Here is a 19,013-nt window from a genome sequence, read left to right on the forward strand (position 1 = left end):
TCAGTTAATTATATAAGTCTTCAATTATTATTGAAGAGCTGTTATGTTCTGTTGGCCTACTAGTGTAACTACAGAGTCTGGCCATCTCTGGAAGTTACATATTACGATATCTTCTGTATTTGGAAGCAATATATCCATTATCAGTGGCTTGGTAAACATGACTGATATTACACAAAAATAGATAAAATTCACTAGACCCACCTTTCCTGCAGCTTCCAGCTCTACTTTATCTTTTTTAGCATGCCCAGCCAACATCTTCATTTCGATCATTCCTGCCACTGCGATGACTGGCACCACCGCTAAAAGTAACAGAGTCAGCTGCCAGCCATAAATTAATGATATAATAATTCCAGTTCCCAAGTTAGCTATGTTTTGGGCAATTAATGCTAATCTGACACCAGTTGCCTAGGGAAAGAAAAAAGACATTTTTTGCTAAAATATCAACATCTTAGATCATGAAAACATTTACACTCATATCATTTCTGATTTTCCAAGAAATACTTAGAAATTCTTAATGCAGTTTTGCAATTTTTTGACATGGGAATTTCTTAAATTATTTTGTAAAATATTATCTGGTTCACAATTATTTTTTCCTCTCCCCATATTCTGATTACTTAAATTTTGACTGCAATTTCTAAAGTCAGCTTATGAAGCTAAACAGACTTTAAGCATGTCAGATGTTTATATTTACAGCTAAACATTAAAATGTGTCACATTTCACAGATCATGAAGACAGCTTACATATCATAACACAGAGACCAATGAAGAAGAAAGTTAAATGTTTAATTGATATCGTGCAAATAATATCAGAGATAAAACAGAACTCTTCACTTCAGAAAAAAAGCACATAACTTCGTCTAGCCAAAAAGGAAAAAAAAGATAGTCTTGTAATTTAAGCATGTATGCACAGTTCATTCAGTGCTCTTCAGCATAGTATTATAGATTTCTGAAAGTCCACAAATTAATTCTAAAGAATCTCCAAGTTTATTGCTATTATGCCTATTATTATTATTATTATTATTTTTAATGTATATAAGAAATCTGTACAATTAAAAAAATTGGAGGTCTGACATAAACTGAACAACAAACTTATAGGAATATCTTGGGTAAAGTGATTCCTGGTGAATTCGTTTAATAATGAAGATCACAATACAGCACAGTAGTAATCCTGAAAGAAGGTTTGCTCGGATATTTTTTTGTAACCATATATTACTTACATTGTTGTAAAACACATCAGTGCATTCTATACCAGCTATCATATAACCACTAATAGCAGATTTTTTTTTGTTGTCAAATTCAAGACTGTTAACCAACCAGTCAAATCCCTCCTCCAACTCTACTATGTACTAAATCAAACATGAAAAATTCCAAACCAAATTTTTACTTACTCCTTTCACTTGTGAGGCATCATTAGCAAGTCTTGTAGTTAATGCTCCAGTGCTGTTTTTAGAATCATCAAACCAGGCCATGTCCTACAATAAGAAGCATTTTTCTTAGGACCAGATTTTGTGTATTTAATGTAAACCTGAGAGTAAAACTGAGACCTAGCTAATTCAGTGCTAGAAGACTATGTATGTCTGTCTGGTGCATCATTTCTGCATATTTAAGTCTAAATCCTCCACTGTACAATCAATATGCTAGAAACAAGCGTATACTTGTGGATGATCTGATGTGTATTCTGCCGTTGCTGAGAAGGAAGGACAGCCACCTGTGGAATTCCCAAAACCAAAATAGGCCCTCCCTGACAGCTATTGAAACTGCATCTTCCAGGGGGAGATGACTCTTAAGTCACATTCCTTCACAACTGCAAAGCTCTTTGGGGATGGATTAAATGGAAAGTATTTTAAAAGTAAAAACTGCTGATCCATAGTTTTGCTTCTCCCATATTGAAACGCTGTCTGATCTAAGCCATTTGATCGGGGATTAGTTACACAGCTTATAACATATTCACTGTGAGACCAAACATTTGATTTATACTGTAATTATAGAATGACTGGGGAGAAAGGGCATCAAGAAAGCAGAGCAAGCATCTGAACACATGGATTTTGGCTGGTGTTAATGTTAAGCCATAATGACTTGACTGTGAGTCTGAGGCTTTGCAAGGAGTACGTAAAAAGACTCTTAAATCAATATAAGAACTTTCTTTACAGATACTTTACTGAACCCCATGTAACTAACAATATTGTTTCAAAACTTGAAAAAAAATCTTCTTTGTAGACAAGTCATAATATGGTAGAATAAAGTAGAATACAGATATTCTAGAGATATACAACTAATTATTATTAAGATACTGCAAATTAGAATATTTATTGTCTTTACCTGTCTAAGCATTGCTTTAAATGCAATGAATCGAAGCCTCATTGTAAGAATTTCTCCAGCTTTGCCAAATGTGAAACCCTGTTTGAGAAGAATTATAATATACAATTAGCATACAATTAGATTGTATTTATTCAATAAATATTTTAGGTACATTGTCTCTACAATATCAAAATACAAATTATTGCAGTTATGATCACACAAAACACAAAATGAGGTTTAACATTCATAAAATCCAATTGGTTCACAGTACAGATGTTCAATTATTATATTTCTCAGTGAAATAAAACAGCCTAGCAATATTTCCCAGCACTGCTATACCAGCATGCTTCAAGAAAAAGATCACTAATGAACCTTTTGACTGCATTTTTATCAGGTTGACCTAAGTCAGATTTAAACAGGTGGCCTTTAGTTTAAAGACTTCATAGGGAAATCTGGGTTCACTGAGGTCAATGGCAGATTTCCCATTGACTCCAATGGAATTATGGTTTCTTTCCTGGGATCCTAATACAACCTGACATAACTATTGGTAGTAATACATAACTAATGTTTTATAATGAATTGAACATATGTTTAACTGTTAATATCAATCAATTTAACAAGATAAACAAAGATATATGCTGGTTAAAATTTTGGAAGATACACTCTTCCTGCATTTTTGTTAGGACCATCAGTGTTTATAATTATCTTTGTTTTGCTCATTAACAAATTTATGTGAATAAAAATATCTGCATTTGGGAAATTTAATACTTTTAAAAGTCAAAACACAGATGCAACTGTACTATATAGTACTAAGAAAAAATTGTTATGGCATATGCTGATCAACAAATATTTCTCAGTTAAGATTGATCATTGGCATAGGTGTGCTCCTATACTGTCAGTAAATTTGCACAGCTGTGTAACTTAGAAAAAATAACAAAAGAACATCATGGAATGGACACTATATTAGGAGATTATAAGAATGTTTTAAATTTTTTTTTCATTCTTATTAATTTGGCGGTGTCCTCTCTTGATTAACTCTTCCCACCCATATTTAACGTTCATAAGTCTATGAGGCCAGATGGGATTCACCTCAGAGTGCTGAAGGAACTAGCAGACATTATAGCTGGACTGTCAAGAATTTACCGAAGTTTGGGCGGTCCTTGTTGGCTGGAAACTAGCCATTTACAAAAGGGGAATTACAAAAAGGAAATCTACAAAAAGGTAATTAAAGAAAGCTTTGGAAACCAGGAAACTACCGTCCTGTTAGTCTAACCTCTGTCCTTGGAAAAGTTATAGAGAAGATTGTCCTGGGATATACTGAAGGGCTTTTAAAGAACAAAGCTATTATCAGGCATAGTCAACATGGGTTCATCAAGGGAAAGTCCTGCCTTAGTAATTTGATCTCCTCCTATTATAAGGTCACCTGCTTGGTCGACAAAGGGAAGGGATTGGATATAATCTTTCTGGATTTCAGTAAGGCCTTTGATAGGATCCCTCACAGCATCCTTCTGGAGAAATTGTCCGATAAAGAGGTTCATGCTGTGCTGGGTGATGAACTGGTTTGACATTGGAGCTCAAAGGGTGTAGTGAATGGGGCTACCTCTGCCTGGCGGACACGAGCAGTGTTTCACAGGGCTCACTTCTAGGGACAGTCCTCTTCAACATTTTTGTCAGTGATCTGGATGCAGGAGTGGAATGCAGCCTCAGCAAGTTTGCCGATGACACTAAACTGGGAGGTGCTGTTGACTCCCAGAGGGACGAGAGGCCTTGCAGAAGGGTCTGGACAGATTGGAGCACTGGGCAATCATCAGTGGCATGGAACTCAACATGGGTAAATGCCGGGTGCTGCAGCTGGGACGGAGCGATGCCAGGGCCAGGCCCAGGCTGGGCGGCGAGTGGCTGGGGAGCAGCTCAGCAGAAAGGGACCTGGGGGTGCCGGTGGCAGCAGGCGCACCATGAGCCAGCAGCGTGCCCTGGCAGCCAGGAGGGCAAACCCCATTTTGGGGTGCCCTGAGCACAGCACAGCCAGCCGGCCAGAGGAGGGGATCCTCCCTCCTGCTGCACTGAGCGTGGTGCGGCCCCACCTGGAGTATTGTGTGCAGTTCACAATATAAAAAGATGTTCAGGGCCTTGACAGCACCCAGAGGAGGGCACCAAAGCTATAAGAGGGCTGGAAGGCCTGTGTCTTGAGGAGAGGCTGGGGACGCCTGGGCTGTCTGGTGTGGAGAAGAGGAGGCCGAGAGGCAGCCTCGTGGCTCTGGGCAGCCTCCCGAGGAGGGGAGGCACAGAGGGAGGTGCCGGCCTCTGCTCCTTGGTTGTGATGGACATGCACCATCAGAAGTTCAGACTAGATATACATTTATGCTGCTCTTCCAAGTAAACTTTATCATCTCACTGTGCAGAATCATTTAATTGATAAAATTATACAAAATTAAACATATCCAGAAATTATAGTGCAACATATTATAATAAGGCTAAAAATATAATAATATAAATGTATATGATAAATATAACAAATCTAGAACAATTATAATAAAGCTAAAATAATAATACATACCTGAAAAAAGAAAGTAAAGAAGGAAATGATCCCAAGTGCTAAAAACAGCAGTGAATATAAGTTGCTCTTTTCTCTCAAAATCTTCTCATCCGTTTCTGAAAAAATCTATAAAACAATATTTGAAATATCATTTTTTTAAACAACTAATAATCTAAAATACTCCCATATTTCTCATAAGTATTTTTGATATTCATTTATATACATTAAAAAATTGAGTATATGTTGCAAATTATTGTAGGTGTCAGAAGAAAAATTCAGTTTGTAACAGGATTTTTAGGATTTTGTAAACTTATATAGTTGTTAAGATTTTTTGTAACAGTGCTTCATCCACTCCTCAGTTTCATAATTCAGTGGTCGTTTAAGACCTAGGTTTATTAGAAATAAGTTTTATGGGCCATATAGATTTTTATATACTTTATTTGAACTTACCCCTATAATTTCTGAAAATATGACTGAAAATGCGGGTTGTAAAGCTCCATTGATAATTGCACAGATAGTTCCAGCTACAAAGTATGGCCACTCAGTTTTGTTCAAACTCATAATTTTCAGAAATGAAACTGGAGGTAATTCTTCATCCTAAAGAATGGTTAGGAAAAAAATATATATGTGCTTGGAGAAATATGGCAAAAAGAACAATTAATAGTTGATTTCCTACTCCCAGGATACATTCAGGAAAAACTGAAGTATATACTTTTTAATGACATATAATTAACTCATTAAACATTTATTTTTATAATCTTTATATTACAAAGAAAGAGCTGTTAAAACATATCTGTGATTCTTGTCATAACATTTTAGCTTAATCATGTAATTTTTATTGATCAATACCCTTGGTATTTTTTAGTTATGACTGAACTATTAATTCCTAGCATATTCCTGTGTGTAATCCGTAACTAGACTAATTCCAGTAATTGTCCATTGAGCAATTTATAACAGATGGCAAAGTATTTGCTGCAGGTATGAACAAAATCCTCTGATATTCCAGATTTGTTGCAAGGTATGTATGTTGGGGCAAATGTTTTGTTTCTGATCTAAAAATCAATGTTTAACCCATATATACTATGTCTGTATGCTATACGGATATATATATTTGTTTTATAGGAAAGTGATTTTCAAGAATAAATGTATCCTAGTTATAGATTTTTAAAATCCTGTTTTATTTGTACAATTGTTCATGGTGAGATAACAAAAGTTAGGAAGTTAGGAATACTATCAATCAAAAGCTATTTAATATTAGAAAAAATCTAATTTGTTTCACTAGAAGCTAGAAAATGCTTCTTTCTTCTTGTACCTTTCTAGAGCAGCAGCATGAATACACTTAGTTGGAAGAAACTAAAGTTCACTAAAAGCTCTGCAAAGATACTTACAGGTGAATTATTTTTCACATCAGCATCATCATTCTTTTCTCCTGTTTTTTTCATGCTTCTGCGAGTTGATCGTCTTCTCAGACCTTTCATTAAGGATTCTTCCTGTTCCAGTTCAGACTCACTTTTTTTAACACTGCCTGCATTCTCTCCTTTTTCCAGTGATGGATCTTCAGCTTCTATTGTCTGAAACAGGGAAAAACATAACACTGAGATTAATTATGGATATAGTACTTTGAACTTTCAAAATTATGAGGAAATCAAAGTAAAGGTAACCAAAACCACAACTGAGTGGAAAGAGATACGGGCAGAACAATGCATAATGCTATGAGCAGATATGAAAAATTGTACTGTAATTACATGGATCTCAATCTTCAGAGCTGGATTCATATATGAGTATCAAACCATTTGCACTCATCTCAGTATCTTTTTGAGAATTCTCAGGGGATACAGTTTATCCGTGAAGTGAGAAAAAATGACTCCTCTCCAGTGTAGAGCACTGTGAACAGTTCTTGACTTTAAATGTAATCGTTCAGAACGGTACAAGTTGAAAAGAGATTTTGACTGAAAAACATGAACAGTCTAGAAAAAAGCTTTTCTTTTGGTGGCAGTTTTGCCAGTGTCTTTGGCACAATGAACAAATGTCTACCCACTACTGAGGGTAATAATGGCAATTGGATTAAAATTTGCCTTCAGCTTGTATTCCTTTCTTTTTCCTATTTTCCTTCTTGCTTTTCATGCTAATAATAAAAATTACTTTTTTTTTTTCTTTCTCTCCATTTTTTTTCTGATTCCTTAATTATTTTTTTTTTTTTTGGTGAAAGTTATATAAATTGTTTTTATTTTTTTTTTTAATTTTACATTTCCTAATTTTTCCCTTTATCACATTTACCTGAATACAAAATTACGTTAAATCTAAGGTGACTAAATGCATTCTCATTTTATGAGAATAAATGTTTTAATTGGCCTAGTTCACCCTTTTCAGTCTGACACACTTAGATACCTCTTTCAGTTTCCTTAATGGGTGTGATGGTTATGCATTAAAACACCAGTGGTACAGAAGACTATGGCAAAGCTCAGGTATAACCTAATTATCACAACTGATATTGGTATGTATGAAAAGTAATTTTTATTCACTTATTAACTAATACATTTCTGATATTTGTTTGCTTTTTAATTTCCAATCTATTTGTTTCTGACTACCTAACTGTAAGCGTACATATTTTTCACTCATCATAACCTGGATTGCTTTTCTTCTATTCCTATTCCTAAACTTTTTGTTTTCTTGTTGTTTTTTTTGTTTGTTTGTTTTTTAAAGAACCTCATTGTGAAGGATTATAACCAAATACCTTAAATATGCATGCTGTATTCCTCTGGTAATCAACTACTGTGCTCTAACTTTTATTACAAGTTAGTGATGTTAGCTGCCTAATAGGAGAATATAGAAAAATCTTTTAAATCACTATAGTAAAAATGTACTGTCCTGGGTTGAAATAGGTCTGCTATAAAATCTTGTGGTTTTCTCTGTCAAATATTTACTTGCACTTAACAAAATAGGCTGCAGAATTCCCGGTATTTCTGAGAGCATTCAATGGAACACAAAAAAGAAAATGAGGCAAAAGCAAGTGGGTAAAAAAGTACCTGCATGTTAACAAGTTTGTAGTAGATGCCCTTTCTTTCAATCAGTTTAAAATGATTCCCTTCTTCTGTGATAATTCCACTTTCAAACACAGCTATGAGATCTGCATTTCGGACTGTTGACAGGCGATGAGCTACTACAATCGTGGTGCGTCCTTCCCTTGCCTAGAAATAACATTTTTCATGAATATTTCTAAGTATATTCAAAAATTGTTCAAGTTAGGGTCCCAAAAATTCTCAGTACAGAAAATATTTGCCAAAATCAAGTTTACCTTTTGTACTATAAGGGTCTCTATTTCTTGCAGCTCTTTCAATAAATGTCATATTCAGCTCCTCCTCATCTACTTTATTTCATAGCAATACTGACCACTTCCCAATCTTTGAGTGAGAAGAAATTATTTGCAAATTCAAGCAATTACCTTATACTTTTTCGGAGTCTCTATCTTTTGCAGCTCTTTAAACAAATGAGCAATACTGACCTTGTCAAGTGCTGCCTGCACAACTGATTCACTCTCAGTATCCAAAGCTGACGTTGCCTCATCAAGCAGAAGAATTTTGGGATTGCGAACCAGAGCTCGGGCAATTGCTATTCTTTGCTTCTGGCCTCCGCTCAGCTGTGCCCCTCTTTCTCCAACCACAGTTTCAAACTTCTACAAGACAACCAAACACATTTGCACAACAGTCAGTGGCACGGTCCTTTCACCACAGAAAGGCAGTGTAAAGAAATGGCACAACTGTGTTAGTAGCCCCTGTATGTCAAAATTAACATTTTTTTCAAAAGTTATGAGGAAGCTCTGCATAGCTCTGCATATTCACAGCTCTGGGAACAGCTTCCTCTACTAAGGGGAATCTCTCCTAAGGAATACTTTGGTGTGAGTAGGTTGAAGGGAAATTATTTCAGCAGGACAGCAGCTTGCTCACCTTGGGTAACTTCATGATGAAATCATAAGCGTTAGCTTCCTTGGTAGCTTTCTCAATTTCTTCCATGGTGACATCCTCTCGGCCATAGCGAATATTTTCTGCAATGGTAGTAGCAAACAGCACGGGCTCCTGATTCACCACACCAATAATCTCCCGCAGATATCTTACATTTAGGGTCTTAATATCCTGCCCATCAATGGTAATCTAAAGAAAGGAAGCAGACACAACCCATTTACTAAGTATTCTGGTCAAGGACAGAACGAGGTCTCTCTCCCCAGGCTGGCACATGGCTTTTGACGGGAGACTTGACCATGTCATTTGAGCAATGGCAACAAGACCAGGAGCTGACTTTGAAGAACTGTGACACACAGAGCAGTCATCTGGCTTGAGGTGTCTTACCGTGCCTTCCTTGGGATCGTAAAATCTCTGGATGAGCTGAACAGTTGTACTTTTCCCACAGCCACTGCCACCAACCAGGGCTACTGTCTGGCCACAGTTGACCTTGAGATTCAAGCCTTTCAGTATCTGTATGTATAAGAAAGGTTGCCAAAAGTTTATATATATGTTAGGCTACATATATATATAAGATTATATAAATATATATATGTGTATATATATTTGTACTAGTCACCATAAAATATATCATTTCACAGCCATGGAAGATACATTTTGCCTTTCTTGGGACTTGTAGAAAGGATATATGTAGCTCTTTGGTGTAATTGCTATTTAATTTTATTTTTAAGAACATAACCAGTATTGGGCTGTGTGGTGGGGCTGGAGAACAGATACACATCATCCATGTGCAATGTTTACTTATTTTTACCCAAGTTTCTGCTTAACCTGCTCACCTGAGTAGTGTGAGTATACAATAATGGGGAAAAAAAAGGAATAAAGTATAAATAAAAACACTTTGTATAGACAACGTGTAAAGGAGTCTTTCACTACTTTATACAACTTACTTGGTTGGAATAAATATTGAAATGGAGAAAAGCATATTTATGCTAATTAGTGTTCTAGAAGGACTAAGCTACAATGAACTATGCAAACCTGAATGATAGCATCCACATCTGGGCTAAGTTTATTTCTCCATTCCGAATGTACAACCATGCATTGATGCATTCCAATAGTGCCCCAAATGTACTTCCCAATGCGTTGCAGCCCTGTGTCCTCATCAGCATCTCTTTCTTCACAGATAGCTACTCTCAGCACTGCCACTGCCTCTTCACCCTTAGTACCAATCTGTGTGCTTCACAAGTGAAATATATCTCACTCTTCGGGGACAAGAGACACATAAAAATAACTTTACACTGATTTCTGTGATCAGAACTTTTTCCTATACCAAAATAATATCCACAATTGAATCCATTTAGACTATTTCTACCAACTTAAAGCAAACAGAGAAGAGAGAGTAAGGGCAGCAAATAAACCTGTCTAATGAGATAGGAAGTAACTTGCAGTCTTCTTCATGCCTGTCAGTTATTTTGCTGTACTTAATCCTGTTGCAAAGAAGAGTTAACTTTAACATCAGGTAGGTAAAATTTAGGCAGAAATGAACTCCTCTGAGTTATTTGACCTCTTAATTTTCCTTTTCTTTACTATAATTTATGCAATACTTTCAAACTGGTGTAGCCTTAGCTTCATATAATTATAGTGTCTGAAATGAGAGGGGAGAAATGTCTTTTTTCATATCATACCTGTATAAACTTAGAAAATAACCCACTGATATCAATAAATACCTTTTTATTCATATTTCTATATGAAGAAAAATCAACTACTTGATTAACTTTTCTGATAGAAGGAAAAGCCAAAGTCTTTTTTAAACATTTATGAGTAAAAATGGCTTATAAAGAAAACTATGTCTTTCCTTTTGGCCTATCAAAACTAAGATCCCTTTAGTTAGATCAGTGATTTTCCTTCACGGTAGGGAAGAAAATAATTATATAGTGCAAAGACACTCTTTATTAAAGTATTTTCAGAAATCATTCAAATCTGTTCGACCTTCACTGCATTAAGACTCCGGTTTTATGACAACATTTTACAAAAGCAAACTTTTTTTTTTTTTCCTGTCTAGACAGAGAAATGCAAATTCTGATCTCCAGGTCACATATAACAAGTCCTTCCTGGATCTGCTTTATTCAGTTGATTGAGATATAGTTTTAACAGAGCTGCATTGCAGATATTTTGAAATCCACTCTCATTATTATTATGCATAAACACTTGGATTAGATGTATAAAGTAAGATTATGATAGCAATACATTTTGAAGTTTTATCACATAGTCACACTGACTATAGCTTTATTCAGAAAAGCACATTTAGCTAGGGTACAAATAATTCCAGATTAAATAGTTGTGATGACAAGGTAGTTGTACATGATTTAGAGAGTCAACCTGGAATTGTTACATTTTCAAGAAAATTTTATTTATGTGACTTTTTTTTTTTTTTTCTCCACGTGGTTAACTGTAATAAATATCAAGTTCATTTACAATACCTGAACATCTGGTCTGGATGGGTAACTGAAGTGAACATTTTGGAACTCCAAGTTCCCTTTAATGTGGTCTGGTTTGTAGCCTGTCTCTGAATAACTATCAATTTGAGGTTCCTGTGTGAAATAAAATGTGCAGAGAAAAAAAATTTAAAAATTACTTCCTAATAATTTTTTTGTTTCATAAAGAAGTCTTAGAGTGCATCATTACTCTGTAGAGATATAATATAAATATAATAAATATAGATAGAAATTTATTTAGAGAGTGAGACTTCTGAAACATGTATGTTGCATGGTTTGCTGCCTCATTACTACATTTCTGATATGTTAATGCAAAATACTTTTATAATTTCTCTATTTAACATTTTGTGTGAATTTAATATATTGTCTTTAATAGTGTACCCACAGCTAGGTGTAATTTGAGATTCATTCCACTGCCTGATTAACCTGAACAGATCACTTCCAATGAACTGTTCAGACTCTGTTCATGTAGAGCTTTGCCTTTCTGCTGTAACCGTTTTGTGAGAAAGAACTGATTCACTGACCATTAAGTAAAAATCATTAAGCAGAAACAGAGTGCTTAATTACTTCTGTTTGCATTATCATCAAGGGTAGGTCTAGAATTTGAAGTATGTACAAATAATCCAAAACATGTAATTCCATTTTATACAACTTCATTAGCTCATAAAATCACAGCATCCCTGATTTCAGACTCTTCTGTCCAATAAAGTATGTTACCAGGTTACCTGCTTGTGTTTTATAGATTTGCTGACATTCATGCTGCTGGTGATGCCACTGCTAGCCTTTGACCCTATGCCCATATACCTGCATCAACTGTAATCACATCTCTATATGTCACTAGATGTGACCTTCATGGTAAAAACATTACAGGGTACCTCCAACACTAAGAGATCCAGTGATCCAATACTGTTATCTTTGAAGCAAGAAACAATAACTAAAAGACAAAGGGGGACTGACTAATAACTATACATTCTATCTGCTTTTATGAATATATTTATGCTTCTAAGAAAATAAATAAGCTTTTTAGTATTGCCAAAATTGGATAAAATTAGAAGTTAACTATTGCAGTAAATTACTAAATACACAGCAGCAGTAAAATTAGACTTTTTATTTATTAACAATTTAACAAATATATTCTCAATTATTTAAATATAGGAAAGTTCAATTTTCCACCTTTGTTGCACAGAATCTAATTTAAAAATATGTTGATTTTCCTTCCAGTCTTAAATAGGCCTCCAATATGTATACCAGGTTAAAATTTTACACTGCCATTGTTCTATGTTATTTTATCCACGTTGATATTGAAATATGTTTTCAAAACATCAGATAGATATTTGAATTACATCTTATTTTACTCAATCTTATTTACTTTTACTAATTTCATATCCATAAATATTACCTGCACTTTAAAAAGAATGGTTTCTGAGCAAGACCAAAGATACTCACATTGTCTATGATATTAAAGACTGTATAGGCTGCTCCTCTTGCATTAGCAAATGCCTCTATGCTTGGGGCAGTCTGTCCAATACTGAACGCTCCAATCAATACAGAGAAAAAGACCTGAAAGAAATGTTTATGGTGACATATGTCAGGTCCCATTTAAGCAGAGAATTATGTTTATTTATTTACGTTAGGTAACTTTGGGTCAGAGGTTCTGTGCCTGTTATGGAAGTTTAAGTAATCTAGAATTAAAGGAAAAATGAAAGGTTCTCTCTTAAACAGAGAATAAGATTAAGAAAAGGACTTCTTAAGAGCCAGCTGTATTCCTGCATGATGTGAATGCTGCAAACAACCTCATGAGGATGGAAAAGATGACTGAGAATGAAACCTGCAAATTCTATGAAAAAAAATGTATAATTACACTTGATGTCTCAGGATTTATTGTACTAATACATTCTTTGACAAAAGATATTCCAAAGATAATTCATTTTTATTTGAACACATGCATTAAACAAAAAACAAAACAAAACAAACAGAAAGAACAAACAAACAAAAAAAAAAAAACAACCACCTGTTAACTGAAGCATTTACTTAGGACATTTTAAATTTCCTACATCTTGACAAAATAATAGATTCAGAAACCTTTTATAAATTATTTTAAGTTTTGGGGAAAGGTTCCATCAAACATTGAAATATTTCTATGGAGATTTTGATGGACATTTTTGATCAATTTTTTACATTTGCTCAAGAAGATTTAACAGTTGTGTGAAATTAGCTGCAAGTCCTTCTATTATACATACCTTTTACAAAACTGCTTTCTTCTTTATCAGATCTGTCAGTAATACATCACAAAAATGCTAATTCCAGTTTTAATCCCAGCCTCTACCACTTTTGTTTATATTTAACATTATGATGATCTGCTATACTTTTTTACTGAACAAATATATGGTAAAAGTGCAGCCCGTAGGATCTGCTCTTTTTAACTATACCACTTTTCATTCATATTACTTATTATATTGCAGTGCTATTTTCCAAGTGTTGTAACCTCTTATACCCTTGGATGCCCTCATGATACAGTGCAAGACTTGCAACACACACTCTAATTCATGTTATATAAACTCCAGTTTGATGAGTTGCAAAATAGATAACATTTAATTGCAAAGACTTTGAACGGAAAACAGTTACATACAAGGGCATGAGTAATTGTCTGAACCTGTCTAAGGTGTTCTGTATGCCTGCCTGCCCTTAAAAAAAAAAACAGGCCTCATACTGCAAAAGTTCAAAAAAGCCAGTATCACACATCAGAGACAATTTTTGCAAATCTGAGGGATTCATAAATAAAGAAAAATCAGGTAGCTTTAAAGAGATGTAAAAATACATATATGGTATCCTGACTGGTTTCATCATGGTTAAAGAAATATATTTTTACCATATTTTTTTGACATCTCATGTGAAAGTAGGATGGTTGACATATCAAGAGAAGAATTTAAGTTATGATGTATAAGCTACACTTTTCTTCCTCTGGTTAGGTAGTGACATATTTTCTAGTCACAAGTATATTTTCCTTCCCCTTGCTTTTTAAAAATATTGAAAAGAGATTCCTGGGTTGTATGGAGCAAAATACAAGAAAAGGATCGGTAAACTGATCTATTTAGAACACATAACTTTTTTTTTTTTTTAAAGTTTATTTCATTCTGCATCCTGAAAATATATTCAGTCCTGCAAATCTGAAAATAAATATCAGCTAGGAAGGGTACTGTACTTCAAGTTTTGACTGAACTTCTTCTATATCAGTATGAACTTATGGAAGTCATAAAAGATGTAGAAACAGATGAAAATAATCTACATTTTATTTGGCTTGATGTAGATTTTGAAAAACTATAGCAAAAAAAACATGTAGACATTTTTGATAATAAACTTTTTTGTTAAAAAGAAAAGAAGCTATTTTGCCAATTTGGCACACCATCCTGAATGAACCTAAGTAAGTTCAGAAAATACACTTCAGAGTATTATTTTTCAATATGATTGGGAGGTTACTGATAAATACTTACAGTGAGAACCTTGCCAATGGTGTAATCATCACTTAAGACCAAGGTAGTTCCATACCAGAAGGCCAGTGCATATGATGCATATATCAGTAAGAAAGCAGCACCCATAGAAATATTAGCTGTAATAGCCTTTTTTATTCCAATGCGTTTAGCATCTTCTAAATTTTTTTGATACCTGAAGAAAGGCAGAAGTTCAAGATACACTTAGATTTGTACCATGGCACACAGCACCAAAAACTATGGATGAACTAGTAAAAGAACATTACTTAGGTACTGCAAGATAATACAATATATAAACCTAAGAACATACAAAGGTAGGCCTGATTGTAAGGCATAGAGATAACTTAAGGTAATTTCCAAAAATGCCAACACCAGTTGAGCTGGCAGACAGAAAACAAAACAAACAAAAAAAACCCACAGTGTATCGTAATTCAGGAAAAGGCATACGAGTTCCTTAAAATAACCTGAGGTTGAGTGAACTTTGACTGTGAACCATTCGTGACAAGTTTTGAGATTATCTTTGTTAGCTTAAGATAAAAGACCAAGATATATCACAATAATTATGTTTTACAATATAGCGAAAAAAAAAAATATTGTTTAGCAGAACTCTCACAACTACTGAGTAATCAGATAACCAAAGATATCGTCATCTCTTCTCACAGCACAGCCTTTTCTGTCGAAAACTGCCACTTACTATTTGAAGTGGCAGTTTATGCACTTTCCAGAGTGGAGATGATATATCAACCTAATTTGTCAATTTCTTAAAAAAAACAAAACACCCTAATTGCTATTTAACACATAATGGATCTTGTAAAAGTTAGTAACAGCCAATTTCCAGCCCCATTACCTAGAAATGTAACAAGCACAACGCGTACCTATTTGGGCAGACTTTCAGCAGTGAAGATGCAAGAAAATTTGAAACCATCTGAAGTGAGTACTTTAGAATCAGCTGATGAAAGCAAGAGTTGCTCTTACCTTTTAATTTCTTTTTCTTGTCCTCCAAAAGCTATTACAGTACGGATTGCGCCCAGAACTTCCTCTGCAACAGCTCCTGCTTTTGCATATGCAGCTTGCTCTTTGTCAGTGAATGCAGAGAGAACCTAACGCAGGATCAAATATTTGGACTTGAGAAAAACAGAATGAACTCAAGCACTTTATGATAAAAGCCATTGTGACTTTCTTACAACATGAAGACTTTTGGCTCTGTTATGTATAGGTGCAGGAGTGTTTGATATTGAAATTCTTAATTATACAAAGTATTCAATCAAATAATTTAACATTACCCATTCTCAACATCTATGGGCTGAATTTTGCACTCTGCTTTCACCCAAGTGCAGGAGATTAGATGAACACTTACACTGAGCTGGTGGGCTCTCCTAAGGCCACCTCCTCTTCTCTGGCTGCCTTAACCAGAGGGCTCAAGACTTACATTAATTGGCCACAGTCTGTGAACACTCTCAGCTAGTACGTGGCACGTGCCTTTCTGCTCCTACCTCTTCCCTAACACAATCACACCAAGACAGAAAAAGCTTATATAATCTTTGAAATGTAAGAGAAGTAAAATACTATAAAAACTGAAGGCTTCCAAACTGCAAATGTAAGACACTCTGATCCCATTGTACTTCTCTCATGTAAATCTGCCTAAAATTTCTTACCAAAGCTGCCAACTACTTTGAAAAGCAAATGTGTCTGAGACCAAAGCTTGGTCTAATTTCTTTGATTATTTTTCAGGAGGTGCAATTATTTCTTTCATCAGAATTGAATGTGAATGAAGTTTTAAACAGTTACAGACATACATTTTGCTGGTATATATCGTATCCTTTTCCACATAAAATATGCTATATTGACATAAACAGCTTCAAATTAAAGGAAGTCTGCCTAATCCACTGGAATTATAAAATTGTAACTACTCGAGGGCATTTATATACAGTGAACCTAACAGCTTATGTACATAGATAGATGTTCTCTAAAGCCATCATAATTTCCTAAGCAATGCATTTCAACTGTAAGAATTGCAGGTTTGTAGATTCATTTCATTATCTTTCCTTTATATAAAACCTGACATTGAATGCATAGTGGCCTACCTTTGCCCAGAGGGCTGCTGAAAGTCCTAGGACAGGACTAACTGCAAGTATTACAAGGGTTAATTTCCATCCTCTTATGAGACCAACAATAAATCCTGTCACAAATGTTGTTAAAGATTGGACAAGCAATCCAATTTTATCACCTATTCCTTCGTTAATCTTGGAGACATCACTGAAAAACAAATTACATCCAGACAGGAAGGTAAATGTAGGAAGCACAGCAAGATTTTCAGTTTTGTTATATGGGCATCTGTGTAGATAGTCTTTATTAGTCTGTAGTAGTCTGTGTAGATAGTCTTTATGTTCAATTACTTGCCAACAGTTTGCTTAAAGATAGAGTAGTATATAATATAATCACAGAAAATTTCATATTTCTTGTGAAATGTAACACTATACATCTGTTTGCTTCTGAAAAGGTTGAAATTCTGCTTGCAGTGCAAAGGTTCTCTCACTTTATCACTATGCCAAATTTTGGATCTATTTAGAAACAGTAGTATATTTGGGAGGAACAGCTAAATCCTTTCATGTAGGCAAGGAGAAAGAGAGAGCTTGTCAAGCAGTTCAAGATGTTCACACTGCTGGGGTCAGTCATCACTGTGCTCAGTTCCCAGTGTGCACAGAACTGAACCATGTCTTCTTTTCATTGGGTTAATCTCATACTGTTAGGCTTTAGTCATCCTCAGAGTTCACAAGGGAACTTATCTCAATGCTTCTCTGATAACCTTATGACAGTCCAGCATGAGAATTATCACAAATTGAGTCTCTGAGACTTTCTGTGAGATAACTTGCATGAGATTCACAATGAAGTAAATGAAATTTAAAATAAAAAATATTGCAATCTGTACATATTTAATAAGATAAAATAACATTGCAGAAGGTATAGTGCACTTACTCAATGAGACGAGTGTTAAGTTCTCCCACATCATTTACATCAAACCATCCAATTTCTTGTCTCATAATTGCATGAAAAAATTTTTCTCTAATTTTTTTTATTTGTCGGCCTGCTGCTAGGGTCCAAAATGAAGTTTGGATATAAGCAGCAACAAGAACACCAGCTGCTATTGCAGAATAGTCATATGCATATCTGCAAGAAAAAATAAAAATAAAAATTATCTTGCTAGTCTGTCTTTAACTGTATTCCCGCTTCTGTTTCAGACCTGAATTAGAGTTTATATGTTTCTTTTAGAGTTTTCACTTCACTGTAAAACTTCCCAAGTTTTTTTCTATGAGTACTATTTAATATAACTTTACAGAAACATAATAAACTAAATGATGCTCTTGTTAGACAGGAATTACTTTTTCTTCTTGTCAGTGTATCTTTTTTCTCAGAAGTTTATTTTAGAACCATATTTTAGATACAATATCCTTTTTGCTTAAACATGTCATGTAATTTCCAAAAACATCATAGCATTTGTGTTTTAACACATTGAGGCCTAATCATATATATCTGTATGTCATATTCACAGACATATATAATACAACATGCTTGTCTACATAAATATACATATATGCATGCATGTTATAAATACTTCCCAGTTGGGGAATACAATGTGACTATCTATACATCTATTTCAAGTAAATGCCACCAGATCCAAAATTATTTTGCTCCTTATTCTTTTCATAACTGATATTTTACTTCTAATTAAAGTCATCTCTGTGTCATAAGCAGGGTGTCATGTGAAAATCAAGAAGTGTATGAACCACTGTATTTCTCAAGCTGAAACTGATTTTAAGCCACAGTTTTAAACTGTTCAAACAGAATCAAATCAGATCTGGTTTCAGTCAGAACTGGTATCAGAACCAGTTAATGGTGAACTTAAACCAGAATGAAAACAGGACTATGATAAAAATAATAATAAAAAAAAGCTTTAAAACCCTTAGGAGCTTCACTCACAAGAAGTAAGTTAAGCCACACCAATTCTTTAGAACTAGAGCATGAAACTTGGCAGGAGTAAGCTACAGAAATCTGTGTGCAAATGCTCTGCTCAAAAAAGGAGAAAAGGGCTTTATAGATTAAACTTTTCATATTTTAATCCAGCATTTTCAGTGACTGATATATTGTACAGTTTAGTCATGGACTTTGGAACTGTGATCATTATGAAATGAACTGTATCTAAACTGATTAATAAAATGGGTTAATGTCTAACTGAAGATTGATT

General features: G+C 34.5%; 1 protein-coding gene across 8 annotated transcripts in view; it reads right to left on the bottom strand.

Moving 5' to 3' along the window:
* Nucleotides 1-19,013, bottom strand: part of ABCB1 (ATP binding cassette subfamily B member 1) — a 55,001-nt gene that overhangs the window by 10,947 nt on the left and 25,041 nt on the right. For all 8 annotated transcript variants that reach the window (XM_080582454.1, XM_080582457.1, XM_080582455.1 and 5 more), the window contains 16 exons: nt 17,747-17,938; nt 16,855-17,026; nt 15,746-15,870; nt 14,774-14,945; nt 12,729-12,842; nt 11,268-11,378; nt 9,178-9,303; nt 8,779-8,982; nt 8,337-8,507; nt 7,861-8,022; nt 6,223-6,405; nt 5,285-5,431; nt 4,856-4,960; nt 2,320-2,397; nt 1,389-1,472; nt 202-405 (listed from right to left, as the gene is read on the bottom strand). In XM_080582454.1, the coding sequence (XP_080438580.1) occupies nt 202-405; nt 1,389-1,472; nt 2,320-2,397; nt 4,856-4,960; nt 5,285-5,431; nt 6,223-6,405; nt 7,861-8,022; nt 8,337-8,507; nt 8,779-8,982; nt 9,178-9,303; nt 11,268-11,378; nt 12,729-12,842; nt 14,774-14,945; nt 15,746-15,870; nt 16,855-17,026; nt 17,747-17,938 (2,350 nt within the window). The remainder of the gene's footprint in view (nt 1-201; nt 406-1,388; nt 1,473-2,319; nt 2,398-4,855; nt 4,961-5,284; nt 5,432-6,222; nt 6,406-7,860; nt 8,023-8,336; nt 8,508-8,778; nt 8,983-9,177; nt 9,304-11,267; nt 11,379-12,728; nt 12,843-14,773; nt 14,946-15,745; nt 15,871-16,854; nt 17,027-17,746; nt 17,939-19,013) is intronic.

This window comes from Anser brachyrhynchus, assembly GCF_964034855.1.
Source record: "Anser brachyrhynchus genome assembly, chromosome: 2".
NCBI classification, from domain to species: domain Eukaryota; kingdom Metazoa; phylum Chordata; class Aves; order Anseriformes; family Anatidae; genus Anser; species Anser brachyrhynchus.